This window comes from Palaemon carinicauda, chromosome 44 (assembly GCF_036898095.1).
Source record: "Palaemon carinicauda isolate YSFRI2023 chromosome 44, ASM3689809v2, whole genome shotgun sequence".
Classification (NCBI taxonomy): Eukaryota; Metazoa; Arthropoda; class Malacostraca; order Decapoda; family Palaemonidae; genus Palaemon; species Palaemon carinicauda.
In genome coordinates, this window is record NC_090768.1 from 20416607 (window position 1) to 20431606 (window position 15000).

The 15000-nt window shown below is 33.8% G+C and overlaps 1 protein-coding gene across 4 annotated transcripts in view; it reads left to right on the forward strand.

Moving 5' to 3' along the window:
• The window catches only part of LOC137634159 (glutamate receptor 1-like), a 585224-nt gene that overhangs the window by 377804 nt on the left and 192420 nt on the right, over positions 1-15000 (forward strand). For all 4 annotated transcript variants that reach the window (XR_011042460.1, XM_068366416.1, XM_068366415.1 and 1 more), the window contains exon 4: positions 12395-12524. Coding sequence is in view for 3 of the 4 variants with exons in the window: in XM_068366416.1 (XP_068222517.1) it covers positions 12395-12524 (130 nt within the window). In the remaining variant the exon portion in view is untranslated. The remainder of the gene's footprint in view (positions 1-12394; positions 12525-15000) is intronic.

Here is a 15000-nt window from a genome sequence, read left to right on the forward strand (position 1 = left end):
GATATTGCGAACAATACTGATTTCACATTAATACTGAATTCCTCGAGAGAGGCTTCATTATGAATCTCCGCTTTAGTCATTACAAAACCAATATCAAAGAATATGCAAGTAGGAAATATACTCAATCTGCGTTGGTTAGCAAAGCATAACAATGGTAAAATTTTACTTACACTAGACTACTAAATGTTTATTACAGATTTCTCAATACTAAAGTTTGTGATCAAGATGTTACACCATAGTCCAGGCTCCTTCAATTTGTCATAGGGGGTTATTTTTCAAGATTTCAATGGTACAAACAAACAAATAATACAATAACAGTTACTTATGGACCGCCAATATATTCATATATATATATATATATATATATATATATATATATATATATATATATATATATATATATATATATACACACACACAAAACAACTACAAATGCAGCTGTTACTAGTCCACTGCAAGACAAAGGTCTCATACACGTCGATTCATGTCAGGAGTTTAACTAATTTTCCTCACCACGCTGCCCAATGCGGATTGTTGATGATGACAGATTTTTGTCTGCTCTCTAAAAGCAAACCAACTTAGTATGGGTTACCCAGACTAGTACAGCTTTGCTGATCATGGCGATACACAAACTTTTTCAACGCGTTAAAGTATCCTTACTCAGAAAGAGGATATATATATATATATATATATATATATATATATATATATATATATATATATTATATATATATAGTATTTTTGTACAGTATATTATATTATAAATCAAATGGCCTTGTGGTTTATAGATGTCTGTATCTTTTATAGAAATTATAATTTCTAAATGTTTCTATCGAAAATAATTTTTTTATATTATTGTGTACCTGTTTCAAAATCAATTTCATAAGTAGTTATACATAAAAAAAGAGAGAGATTCATTAAACCATTACCAAGACTACAACAAAACAGAAGAGACGAAATGTGTTCGTAAAACTACAGTATATTGTAAGAGCGAAGAGCTATTTTCCAGAATTCACTCAAAGGAGGTATTGATACGGCGCCTCCCGATTGTTTAACGCTTATGGGATTTTACTCTATGCTACACGATACTACAGGAAAGATAAAGTGGCGGCCATATATCATCGTTTTTTCGTCATTTAGGACCCTATGGAAACAATGCGCAGCCTATATGCAGGAGAAGTATGGATGTCGAGTGCAAGGAAAGAAAGAAGGTTAATGCTATTGAAAAGAACTGCCTGTGCAATACATAAATCTTAAGATGCATCAACAGAGTAAGAATGTGGAGATTCATAAAAGATGTTGTATAAAAGTTACGAGCGATGAAATGATAAAGAATTCTTGAACCTAATTTAGTTCAATAAAAAGTAGGTGAAATTAAGAACTGTTAAAGTTAACAGGAAAGAAAAAATAAAAAAAGGCTGAATAGTTGGAAATAAGTATATATTATATCCAGACAACATGAGATTGCTTGGTGTGAAAGGGTTGACGCATAGCTGATTAGCCCTTTTTTCGGTGTTCTATGCGACTAATGGGTGGAAGTTTACTCAGTGGGTTCCTTTGTTGAATATATCAGCTAAATTATGAAAATGGGGTTCACGTGCAGCAAGCAATGCTTATATAAACAAGAGCAATCAGAGATTTTGGACCACCGCTACTGAATATTGTTAAATATTTCACTTGAATCTGCGGAGGAGAAACGCACATTCCATATGTTGAACAAGAGTTTTACTGCTTACAGACAGAATATTCCCCTGTACATATGTCAACCATAGATGGTGAAAAATGTGTGAGGTTGATCCAGAATCTGCGATCTTGATTCGGATCATCCTTGGGTAGGGGAGATAGAGTAGTCCTAACCTGGTGAGAGGAGGGGACCCCGAGAGGTACACTCGGAAACCACAACTGCAGTGTTGTAGTTACGGAAGAAGGAAAGGGTAGGAAAAGTTGAATCTGTGTATGCATATCTAAATATTTAGCCGTAATTTTTGACAAGTCGCGTACACAAATATATTATGTAAAGTGATAGGAACTTTAGACAGTCGATTTATTCATCAGGCTATTAAGACAGCCTAATGAATTACGTCGACTATTTAGCTTTGTGTGGATTTAGAAGCCTAGCTTAGACTCCTCAATTAGGCGGATGATTTGATAAATAATTTCCCCCCTCGAATGTGTCACTCCTAAGCCAGCGATAATTCGATATCATAAACCATTTGTTGAATTATATTAGAAAATATGAAAGTAACGCACGTTCGTAACACACTATCGTATTCATCTATCTATCTATCTATCTATCTATCTAACTAACTAACTAACTATATATATATATATATATATATATATATATATATATATATAAGAGAGAGAGAGAGAGAGAGAGAGAGAGAGAGAGAGAGAGAGAGAGAGAGACGTAGATTGTATATATTCTAAAAGTATTTTTAAACTATCCTCCTGTTACAGTAAACAAAACTGATCATGACTTTTTTACAATACAAAGTGTTTTTTTTTCACGTGAGGCTGAAGTGGCGGTTTTCATACATTAGTTGAGGTTTAAGCCAGTTTTTAATTATACCAAGCTTAAAGATCTCTAAACAGTTAAAAACTGTAATGCCTACACCCAAAGTAAAAAGATAGATATATTAGCACTAGCACCGCCTGACACACTTCTTGCTGAATTCCTTTCTTACGTGCAACTTTTGTCGCAAACGAAGAGTATTTACTTGAAATAAATAATTTTAGCATCCTATTTTCTCTTATCATTAAACCCAGCCACTATTAGAATCATCGTCTAAATGCCCAATCAGTGCCTTCTTCATTATCCCGTGCCCCTTTTTTCAGTCAATCGCCTACCTTCTTTGCACCTACTCTATTTTCCTTTTTATACAGTACTTCCAAAATATGGTTTCATTGGATATTTTGGGCCCTGATTACATATATTTCTATTATACGGTCATTAAGATTGTTTTTTAACACCAAAATCCTTTGGGTAAGTTGTTGTATAGTCATAAATTATATTAAGTACCCGAAATGTGGCAGTTACTGTTTTTAAGGGGGAAAGAACTTAATAATTTATGTAAAGGGACGAAATGGGGTAGTTACTGTTTTTATAAGGGAAAAATATTTTTGTAGAGTAAAGACAAATTTCGGTCCTTGGGAAATAATCCTTTACATTCATCCTTCCACAACTGAGACCATCACACTTCCAAACAATAAGGTAAAACTCTTCGGTTAAGTTGAGGACACACTGTACTGGGGAAGGGTCGCAAGGGTATGAAGTATCCTCCCAAGTAGATGAGGTAGGCAAGGACACGACGCGGCGTTCGAAGTCAGGTTAGCTATGGAACCTTAGAATAAGTAGTTTCCTATATTGGCTTCCATGGTGATATATGTTTTTGGGGGCATTCATATATATCAAGAATTGCAAATGACACCCAGGTTCCAATGCAAAGGGAAAATATGAAATTAAACAAAATATTTTATATGTAAAATTGTTAGTTTAAAACCAAAGTTACATTGTAACAAAGTGATTCGGAAAAAAAAGCGTGAGGGTATGAATAAATGCATCATCTTATATGATGACTTTGTTAAGTGATAATTTTACCAGTGAAACTGGATCTGACTTTGGTTAAAATATGCATCCACTTCATTCCGTCCTTTTTACTATAAAAATAATCCGAATAGATTAGTCAACTTTTCAACGACTATTCCCTCTCCTTACCGGCAATAGCACGCAATTATCATGGGCATTTGAAGGTGTTAGCTTCGGTATTCAGTGGGTTAATTTGCATACACGGTGTTTACTAAGTAGGTTTAATTACCCTAATTTCTTGTTAATGAGAGAGATGCCGGTAGTGCACGGATAGAACGTTAATATGAAATCTAATAGATTAGCGAACTATGAATTCAGGAATATTTTTTCCAGTTGCTAGTAATCATTCTGATGTTCAGGTGTTTTTTTATAATCCAACATTTACTCCATGAGGAGTATTCTATATTCAAGGCGAGTGTTGTGGTTCCGGTGAAGCAATTCTGTAGAGCTTTTATTGAACGGGAGAGTCGCCCTGAGGGAGGGATCGTTCCAGCCTGTGGGACGCAATAAATGTTGCAAGACTTTTCATGAACCAGTGTTGGATATTAACAAAGTTCTACAACTTTTCAGGAATATGTGGATTGTTCTTGTGTGCTAACACCCCGAATGATAGATAGATATTCACCAAAAGGAAAAGTTTTAACAATTAAAGGCCGAAATAATAATTATACATTATATGCCTGGGCAATAATTATGAGATTAGACGACAAATGCAACCAGAAAGTAGCGTAGATGCAGAAGATAAATAAACACAATGAGAGAGAGAGAGAGAGAGAGAGAGAGAGAGAGAGAGAGAGAGAGAGAGAGAGAGAGAGAGAGAGAGAGAGAGAGAGAGATTGTTTAAACAAAAAAGACTACACTCGGAAAATGGGACAAAATCTATAACAAAAGTTTTTATTATTGGAATTTCTGGCAATGCAAATTAGAAGGAACACGGGAATGGTTCGATAATGGAAAGAGAGGTTGCTTCAAGTAGTGTTACTGGAGAACAGAATATATCATATACGCATAAGCGAGTAACAATAATGTAAGCCCATATTGCCAAATAAATATAAACAAATCGAGAGATTCAGAGGCGGGCAAAAAAAGATTAAGCACATGCCTGCTGTGAAAGTGTATGTCCAAAATATAATATTTGGTTGAAATATATATTCCGACAATAAAGAATGAAGTGAAAAAACATGATTTGCATACATCCCTTAGCTTTCCCCTAGAACCAACCGTGCAGTTTCTAGTACAAAAATATGAATGGATATTAATGACCTAAAAAAGACGTAAACGCTTTTCACCATGTCTATGAACATGACATACTGTACTACTGCCTTTCTCTCAGCTACTACAAAGAAAGCACATCACCTAAAATACAAGTAAAATGAAAAAATGCTTATGTAAATTTGACCTTCTCTCTCTCTCTCTCTCTCTCTCTCTCTCTCTCTCTCTCTCTCTCTCTCTCTCTCTCTCTCTCTCTCTCTCTCTCTCTCTCTCACACAAATCCTTGTACAACACTGCGAGTAACACACTAGACATGAACTTGAAATATTGATGACTATTAGATTTTCAATGAACATGGATTTAAGCCAATGGGAGGTAAAAGATATAGAGAAAACGTATTTCATATTAAAAGTCATTCCACAGTGATTTTATAAGGCATATTGCACGTACGAGATAAAATAAAGGATAATGTAAACAACATTAGAAGAATTAGGTGCAAATATTATAGTGAGGATGATGTTCAGATATGATTGTTAAGGCTGTAAAGAGGAAAAATAAAGTACCAGAAAGTCACAGAGATTCCATGAGGTAATGGGTTTAAAAGCAGTTATTGGAATATGGATGCGACAATTTAGTAGATAACATGCGTTTCAGTCGTTTACGTTGGTTCAGAATGTTCTAACATTGGGCAATTTAATGTATGATTCAATGAACTGGCTTTAGATGTCCAAGAAATAATCTAATGGTAATCATGTATGGAAGAGTGAATGGTTACAAAGGAATCCATTTTTCTTTGTGTTTGTGGTAATGCTGTGAAGGTAGTTGTCAGAATTATAACGGCCATGTGGGATGAAAATAAGCAGCCTTATAATATTTGAATGGAAGTAAATGTAATAGATGATTATATGATAAGCATTTGTTGGGTCAACTATTCTTATGTAAGTAACTGGACATATTAAACAAGAATCAGAAAACAACAGTTAAAAGTCTATTCAGAATTTTATTTTTTAGTAGTTGGAAAAAGCTGGAAGGGATAAAAATGTCAAAGACAGGATGAATGTTAGAATAGGTGAAAGGGCACGTCCGAGTATTCCAAGATAACAGAAGACATAGCTTAAAAGATAAGGAGAAGAGCACGGAAGACGATGTCTGAATACTTTACGTAGAGATAGGGGAAGACGATAGCTTAATAGATAACGTGGGGACAGGGAAAAACGATAGCTTAATACTTTACGTGGAGATGGGCCAGACGATAGTTTAATAGGGGACGTGGAAACAGTAAAACACGATAGTTTAATAGAAACAATAGGTTAAGTAGGAAGAAGCTGAAATAGAGATTGCTATCAAGGTGGCGTGAATGTTGTGGGCGAAATTTTGCCGGGGGTCTATTGTAATTAAAATTCTACATCATACTATGAACAGCTGTAAATAAAGGCTTTTTTTATTGTTGATCTATCGGTTAAAAGAATGAATATAGAAGCGACTCTTATCTTGCGTGGGCGAATGGTGATTTTCATTTGAAAAAAAAAAATCTACTGAATTTAGAAAAGTCAGAAGTATCTTATTTCAAATTTGTTTCTTTTATTTCTAAGTAGAAGAGGATAAGGTAATAAGATTATTATAAAAATAGGTCTAATAATCATTCAACAGATGATATATAAAATGCTTTCTTTAATAATAATGTACGAACCAATGCACAAGCAGATGAAAATATTATTAAATCTCATATATGTATATACACACATACACACACACGCATATATATATATATATATATATATATATTTATATATATATATATATATATATATATATATATATATATATATTATATATATTTATATATACATACATACATATATATATATATATATATACACATATAAATACATAAATAAATGCAGCTGTTTCTAGTCCCCTGCAGGACAAAGGCCTCAGATATATCAATTTATGCCTAGGATTTTGCCAGTTTTCATCACCTAACTGGCCAGTACAGATTGGTAATGACGGGGGAGTTTTGTTATGACAGGCCCTGTGTAGTACAACTTTGCTAATCATGGCATACACAAACCTTTTCACCACGTTGAGCTTTGGGCACGTGTTGAGGATGAATGATGGTGAGGGAGTAAGGACGACTTAGATGGAACCTATTAGGGGGAGAAGAGGATGCTTTTGATTAAAGGCATTAGAGAGGGTGCATCAGGTAACCGACCCCTTAATGTATGGATTACGACGGGAAAGAATATATACACACACACATATATATATATATATATATATATATATATATATATATATAAATTTCTATTTCATACTCGGATCGAACCCTAGCACCTTTAAATGGAAGGCAGGGTTACTACCAATCTTGCCACCAGAGACTCTAAAAGAAGACGGAGCCTAAGTGCTAATTGCATTTAAAGATTTATCGTGTATCGGTCCCCCATTTGGGTGCCATGGCACCATTAGATCATATACTTCCGGTTTCTCGAAAAATCTTTAAGGATATTGTTGGTGACCCCACGACCCATATTCACTACCAAAACATATATTGGCATTCATTTAGAGCTCAATGGGCTAGTGTGCAGAAATACAGGAGCAATCAAAAGATCTATTGGAACGGTACTAAGTGTTGTACCCTACAACCACGAGTTCATATTACCTGACTGACATTGCAAACCTATGCCACAGAGAATTTAGTGGTGTCTTTGACCGTGCTACTCTTGGAGCACTGGTTTGCCAACTAAAACAGATGTGAGTTTGGGGCTCTTTTTAGCATATTTATTGAATTTCCTTTTTAATACATAGCAAAAAGTAGTTGTTGGTGGGTACCATTGGAACTACTGTATAGGAATGTCATATCTGATATTCCTCAGGATAGTGGTCTTAGCCCAGCGTGCTGCACAGGTATAATTATGATGCTCTTTATGCACCTATTCAATCTTCTGGATGTATACCTCTGACTGTTGAATCATTTACTAAGTCAGTGCAGGGTGAAAATTATGAATGATGACGTTGAAACGTAACATTAGTTAAAACATTATAATTATAGGACCAGTTTAGTGCCCAGATCTCTTCATTTACAGTGCTTCTTTACACTATACAACTCATCTGAAATTCTAATTCTGATTCTTGATTGCAAAATTAATTTTGAAAAACAAAATCTGATATCTTTTTTTATCTTCAAGAGTTTTGGTGATCAATCTATATACTCTGGATAGGTTCTGAGTATTTCATTCTCCCATGCTTGAATATTGTTTTCCTCTCTTCTCTTCAGGTTCTGACTTGCATCTAAATTTGATTGACAATTAAATACCTTTTCCTTGATCTGTATATCAATCTCAGGCACCGTCGTTTCGTTAGTCCTTAGCGATGCATCCTTTGCATTCACATCTTCCCATACTGTACTATGCAATACGTAGTGCTAAGTAGGCAGTTAAAACAATCTTGCCTTCATCATCATACGGCTCAATGCCACACAATATTCTAGTTTTAGTCTAGCTGTTGCCAGATTGTAGAATGATCTTGCTAAGGTGGGTAGTTGAATCGGCGAAACTTCAGAAGTTGAAAATTGTTTATTTTCTGTTGAACAGGTTGACACGAGTCTCATTTCATACTTTAAATATGACTTATGTGATCAACATTGTTACTGAACTTAATTTTGTATTATTTCTCATTTATAGTTTATTCGTTACTTTTCGATTTCCATTCTTCACAGACTGCCTTCGTTGTTGAAAACCGCTGGGCTTGAAGCATTGTACTTTTCCAGTTAAGGTTGTAGTTTGACTGATAATAATAATGATAAGCTGTGTCAGACACGGCAACGACACCCTTCGCACACGGACCCTCTGAAATTCAAACCTTGAACATTCAACAGCCTTGACCTTTGAACTTCCCATTCTTAAAATCTATGCCTTTTCACTATTTTGATATATGGAATTATATTTTCGGTACCGGAAAATGAAGATTTCGGTCTTGGTGTCAAGTAAATCGGGTAATATTTGACGGAGTCATACTAATGAATTCTATTCTGACCTTTCAGATCACTGTGACATTGACCTTGACCCTATGAGGTACAAATTTTAATGGAGTCTATTATGTTTCACAGTGCATCTCTCCTGAAAATTTAAAGTAACACAAAAAAAATCTACCAAAAACAATATGCCTCACCCACGTCGGTGGGGATGGGGTATTTATATGTGGATTAAATATTTAATAGCTATAAAACAACTGAAAAAATCAAGGGCCTTGCGAGTTGCTTAAAAAGTATCCTTTGTGTATTTCATAATAAACACTACAAAACATGGAATGCAAGTAAAAGGAAATTCGAGTATATAAGTTGCGTTAAGGAATTTCTATTCCCAGACCTTCTATTTGATACCATCACGAAAACGGCTTAGTTTCTTAGTAAATTCTACATTGTATGGCACAGTACGAGGAAGCGAAAAGCTACCTATGTCGGAAATTAATGTAATTTTACTCGGGATAATGGAAAACACAATTGTCAATTTAGCCTACAGTAAAATTTAAGAATATTTTATTTGCAAATTGTTTCGCATTTCAGAGGTGAAAAAAATTACAAAATCGTAATAACATGGTTCTCACTTCTTGATACAAAAATAATATGTATATATATATATATATATATATATATATATATATATATATATATATATATATATATATATATATATATATATATATATATATATATATATATATATATATATATATATATATATTGCATTAAACACTTTGTGTGCGAACAAACAGGAAAGGACTGGGAAACGATGAAATTTACCCAAAAATATTTTGCTTTGCACTTTTGTAGTACAGCCAAATGGGGATGGATTGGATTGGATAAAAAAAAAACGGGCTATTCATCGCCCTTGTTCAACTGTGAAAAAACCTTGCAGTTGTACTTTCAGGTAAAATTAAAACAGGTTGGGTAGCAAGAATGAATAAAGGAAACGGTAACAGGAGATGGCTAAAACTTGATTGCATCTTGGGACCCAAGGAATGTTGTAAAAACCCTCAAGTGAGGTGCAATGGTGGCACTACCTCCATACGGAGGTAAATGAGGCAGATGTCATAAACGATTATACTCTTAAAGCACTTCTGCGTGAAATAATTTATCAGTTAAATAGATGAGTGAAACTTCATGTGCTTCATTTGCATCAAGATTTATCTGCAAATCTACCGATTGGTAACAAAAAGCCAATATTTCTATCTTAAATAATTAACTAAACATACACTGGCATAGACATTCATTTACAACCTTTAATGTTTTTTTTAAAAAAAAAACCGTATCTACAGATTTCGTGAACACTATAATAATCTTATTCCAGCTGAAACAGTTAAACAGAGTAATTTAAATGCAATTTGTGTATCATAAGGGTTCCTGAATACATCACAATTTTAAATATAGAAAAGAAACGTACTTTTAAAGCTCAGTCTATCGGCTATAATAATAATTATATTATAGACATTCCTCCCACTTCTCTCCCTGAATCTATCTTATCCGACTTTTAAAATCATTATTTAACATTCCAAAAGGTTGGTTTAAGACTCACTTCATGATTTAGCTTAAGCTTTCTTCCTATATACAATGCATATCTGTTTGTTTCGGGTCTGAACTAGAAAAAAAAACATTATTATTATTAGTATTACTATTAATAGCTAAGCTACAACCCTAGCTGGAAAAGAAAGATGATATAAGCCAAAGGGCTCCAGCTGGGAAAAATAGTCCAGTGGGGAAAGGAAATGAATGAACAATATGGGAAATAATGAACAAAATAAAATCTTTTAAAAACAGTAAGATCATCAAAACAGATATTTCACATATAAACTATAAACTTATGCCAGCCTGCTCAATATAAAAGCATTTGCTGCAAGTTTGAACTTTTGAAGTTCTACCGATTCAACTATCTGATTAGGAAGATCATCCACAACTTGGTCAAAGCTTGAATACAACTTTTAGAATACTGTGTCATATTGAGCCTCATGGAAGTCAAGGCCTGACTATTAAAATCAACTGCATGCCTAGTATTACGAAAATGATGGAACTGTCTGGGAAGATCTTAATGTGAAGGAGGATCAGAATTAGGAAAAATCTTATGTAGCATGTATAACGAACTAATTGAACGATGGGGCCAGAGATTGATATCTAGATCTGGAATAAGAAATTTAATAAACCGTAAGTTCTTGTCCAACAAATTAGGATGAGAATCAGCAGCTAAAGACCAAACAAGAGAACAATACTCGAAACAATAGAGAATGAAAGAATTAAACACTTTTTCAGAATAGATTGCTCACCTTAAATCTTTAAAGATTTTCTCAATAAGCCATGTTTTATGCAATTGAAGAAGACAGACCTAATGAGTTTCTCAGAAGTAAATTTGCTGTCGAGAATCACACTTAAAGTTTTAAAAGAACATTATCAATGCTAAGACTCAGATGTTGAGGAGCCACTGTCATTGACCTACATACAATCATAATTTGAGTTTTGTTAGGATTCAACTGCATGCCCCATAATTTGCACCATGCACTAATTTTAACTAGATCTCTATAAGAGATTAATCAACCACAAATCTACACTTAGGAGATGGAATTGATGAAAAGAGTGTAGCATCATCTGCTTATGCAACAAACTTGTTTTCTAGGCCAAACCTCATGTCATGTGTATATAGTATGAAGAGCAATGGGCCAAGAACACTACCCTGAGGGCCACAAGATATTACATTCCTATACTCACTTTTGAGCCCATCAAGAACAACTCTACTATCTATTACTTAAAAATTTAATACTAATAAGAAACGACCCACCCACTCCCAACTGTTTGAGTTTGAAAACAAGGGCCTCATGATTAACACGGTAAAGGGCAGCACCAAACAAAATTAAGGCCAATCATACGAACTTCCCTACCACAATCAAGGGATTCCTATAAAGAATTGGAAATTTTAAGAAGGACATCACATGCTCCAAGGCCTTTACGAAAACAAAATTGCAAACTAAGAAACGGACCTATTAAAACGTTTTGTCAAAAGCCGTTCAAAAACTTTAATTATGGAAATTGGGAGGTAAAAGCTCCTCTTCTTGCTAACTTGCGCAAAATAACAGATAACCTTAGAGCTAAAAAATCTGCAGTCTTCATAAACAAACAAAGGAAAAACACCATTTGGATCTACGTCAAGAGAGCTGTAATTTCACAAGATCGAAAACTAAACTAGTTAGTTTGGCCTCAGGAAAACAGGAATGAGGAAGGGCTTTTGATTCTGATAAATTTGCCCGCCTCCTTTTACTGACAAACAGATCCTAAGTTCAAAATTTTTACTGTCATAAAATAAAACCTTGACTCGCATCAAGAAATAAATGATGTGAATAGAATGCTAGATTTCTCGCATCCTGCATAACTATCCTGAATACAATAATAGTTTATTTTTCTTTGCAATCATAAAAGTATACGCCATTCATTAATGATCCGGGATGGAAACTTCCGCTTATCATTTGAACAAACTTTTTATATCAAGTAATTGGATCAACTACAGTTACATAAAGTTATAAAAGTCTTTCAAAGTGTTCTCGTTTTTATTCCAGGTACCTAACCCCTCGTCTGGGCTAATGGACTATGCTACGAGTATGAGGCCAGAGTACCACCAAGCAATAATAGATCTTATCCATCACTACCGGTGGGACCACATCATTTATCTCTACGATTCCCACGACGGTAAGTATTGCAAATATTAGTGAAAAGAGAGTGATCATTGTTTTTATCCCATTTATTCATAAGATAGTTGATCAAATAGATCATACACAGCATACTGTCATTATAGAATATATTACAATCATTTAGCCAAATATGACGAGGTAATTCAAAGTGAGTTTTAATATGGGCAATTACGAATTAGTATCATCGTTTATAAAAAACAGTGTGAAATAAGCATATTTATAATATCAAATAGGTACAGACAATCATTGAAATTTTCTAAACAGTTTTGTTATTGTAATGCCGTCCAGTTTTGTATCAATACAGAGGGAGAGATTCGAATCCTGTTCCGGATAAATGCACTTATCATATATGATTTCCCTTTTGAGTAAGTTATTCTCAGGATATAGTGAATGTTAAAACTATGTGGTTTATTATTTGAAATTACAAATACTGCATGTCTTTGTAACAAACTCTCTCTCTCTCTCTCTCTCTCTCTCTCTCTCTCTCTCTCTCTCTCTCTCTCTCTATATATATATATATATATATATATATATGTATGTATGTATGTGTGTGTGTGCACGCGCACGCATAATTCCGTGTACATGTCCTCTTAGAACTCTTATTTAAGCAGTTAAAATTGGATATCATCATTGCTCTGGCACTATTCAAAAGCCCATTTACATGAAAAGCATGTTTGGACGTATCAGAATGGCAATTAATGAGATAAGAAATGTGACTTACAAACATGGATGAATATGAGGAAAAGGTGAAAGGAATAATAAATACAATTGTAGAATTATTAAATGATCTTCATGTGTCTTTCATATGAATCATTCCCTCATGGAGACGCCGTAACTTAACCTGAAAATATGAAGCAAAGATTCCATGGAATTTGAGTCTACAAATTGCATAGTAACTCACATTCTGGGATCAATTTATTACGCAAAATATATATTTTTTATAAAAAGTCGTGGTAAAAAGGAAGAGTTGAAAATCAAGAGCGGGTGCAATAGTTGTTCTTGGCATCACTAAGATTAGGATACAATTTGCAATTTTATATTGTCGATTTTCTCCAACGTTTTACTAACTTTAACTTTCTGTAACCAGCATAAAAACATACATTTGCCCCATAATAATATTCATCTCATCTTTTCTCTCTCCATATCTCATGTAAGTTTATGACCTCCTGTTGTGAGTGGTTCCTAATGCCGACTAACGAATATTCAACCATATGCTACTAACATTAAAACAATTAAAAATTTTCAAAATACTCTTATTTTCTTGTCAAGTTAAACATCTGCATTGGCACCTATGAACTCTTATATCGAAACTTACAAAAAGGAACCAAAGATTTTTATAACTGACACCAATACTACTTTGAATAAAAGATAAAAAAAAATCTCGAATAATAAAATCCTGGGAATATCAATCGCTGGGAATATTCATATTTTAATATTCTTTAAAATTACTTGATTTAATTTATTTTTAGCTAGTAAACAACCGAATGCAAACGATAATGTCCACAAATAGGTTTCCTTTGTAACTGAAAAGAAAATTACTAACAGCAACTGTTATCACAGTATCGAAAGTCTTCGACATACGTTCATGTGTATGTAGAAAAGAGAGAGAGAGAGAGAGAGAGAGAGAGAGAGGAGAGAGAGAGAGAGAGAGGGAGAGAGAGATTACTTTAATTATCGGCTAATTCCATTTCAGGACGATTAAGTCAAAGAGGTTTTACTATGTGAAATATCTAATATAATAATGATGTGAAAAGGGAGGCACGTAACATGAGGTCATTAAAAAGTTTATCACATTACTTTAAATGTAGTTTCCTAAGTTTGTTTTATTACAGACAGATTCCCCTACTATACACCTTAGTTTGGTTCAGCAAATAAACCCATCGGGGAAGCATAAAGAATCCTTACAAAGTTACCTTCTATTAAAAGTCTATCCTTTCTTTGATCAGTTTTTATGGTTTCCTCACTGAATAACAGTAAACAGCATCTCAGTATTTTTCTATTAGGGAAGTGAAGCAATGCAAACTTCAATTATTTCCACAAACATCTCCCTCAGTGATTATGATTTTTTTTCTTTAAAGAGAAAAGCATATTGTGAACAAAGATATTTCCTTCCGAGAACTACTTCAAAAGATTTTGCCAAATCCAATAATAAAAATTCTCCCTCTATAAAGTTGATTTTTAACTGTGGATAAAAGTTCACAAAGTACACTCATGTATTTTCCTCAATTCTGCACAGTCATATCTAAAACCTATACAAAATAATCCATTTCCTTAATACATTATTGATATCTAAATTTGGCAATTAGCGTCATAAAAATCTAATTTGTTATGGAGGTCCAAATTATAGGTAAAACAACCTCAAGTTAATTATTACTTCTTACATAAAAAATCTTAGCCTTTCATTTGTAGAAAGAGACGTAGGTATGATGAAAAGATTTCGTGATAGTTGACTTCGAATGAGATGAAAGATATCT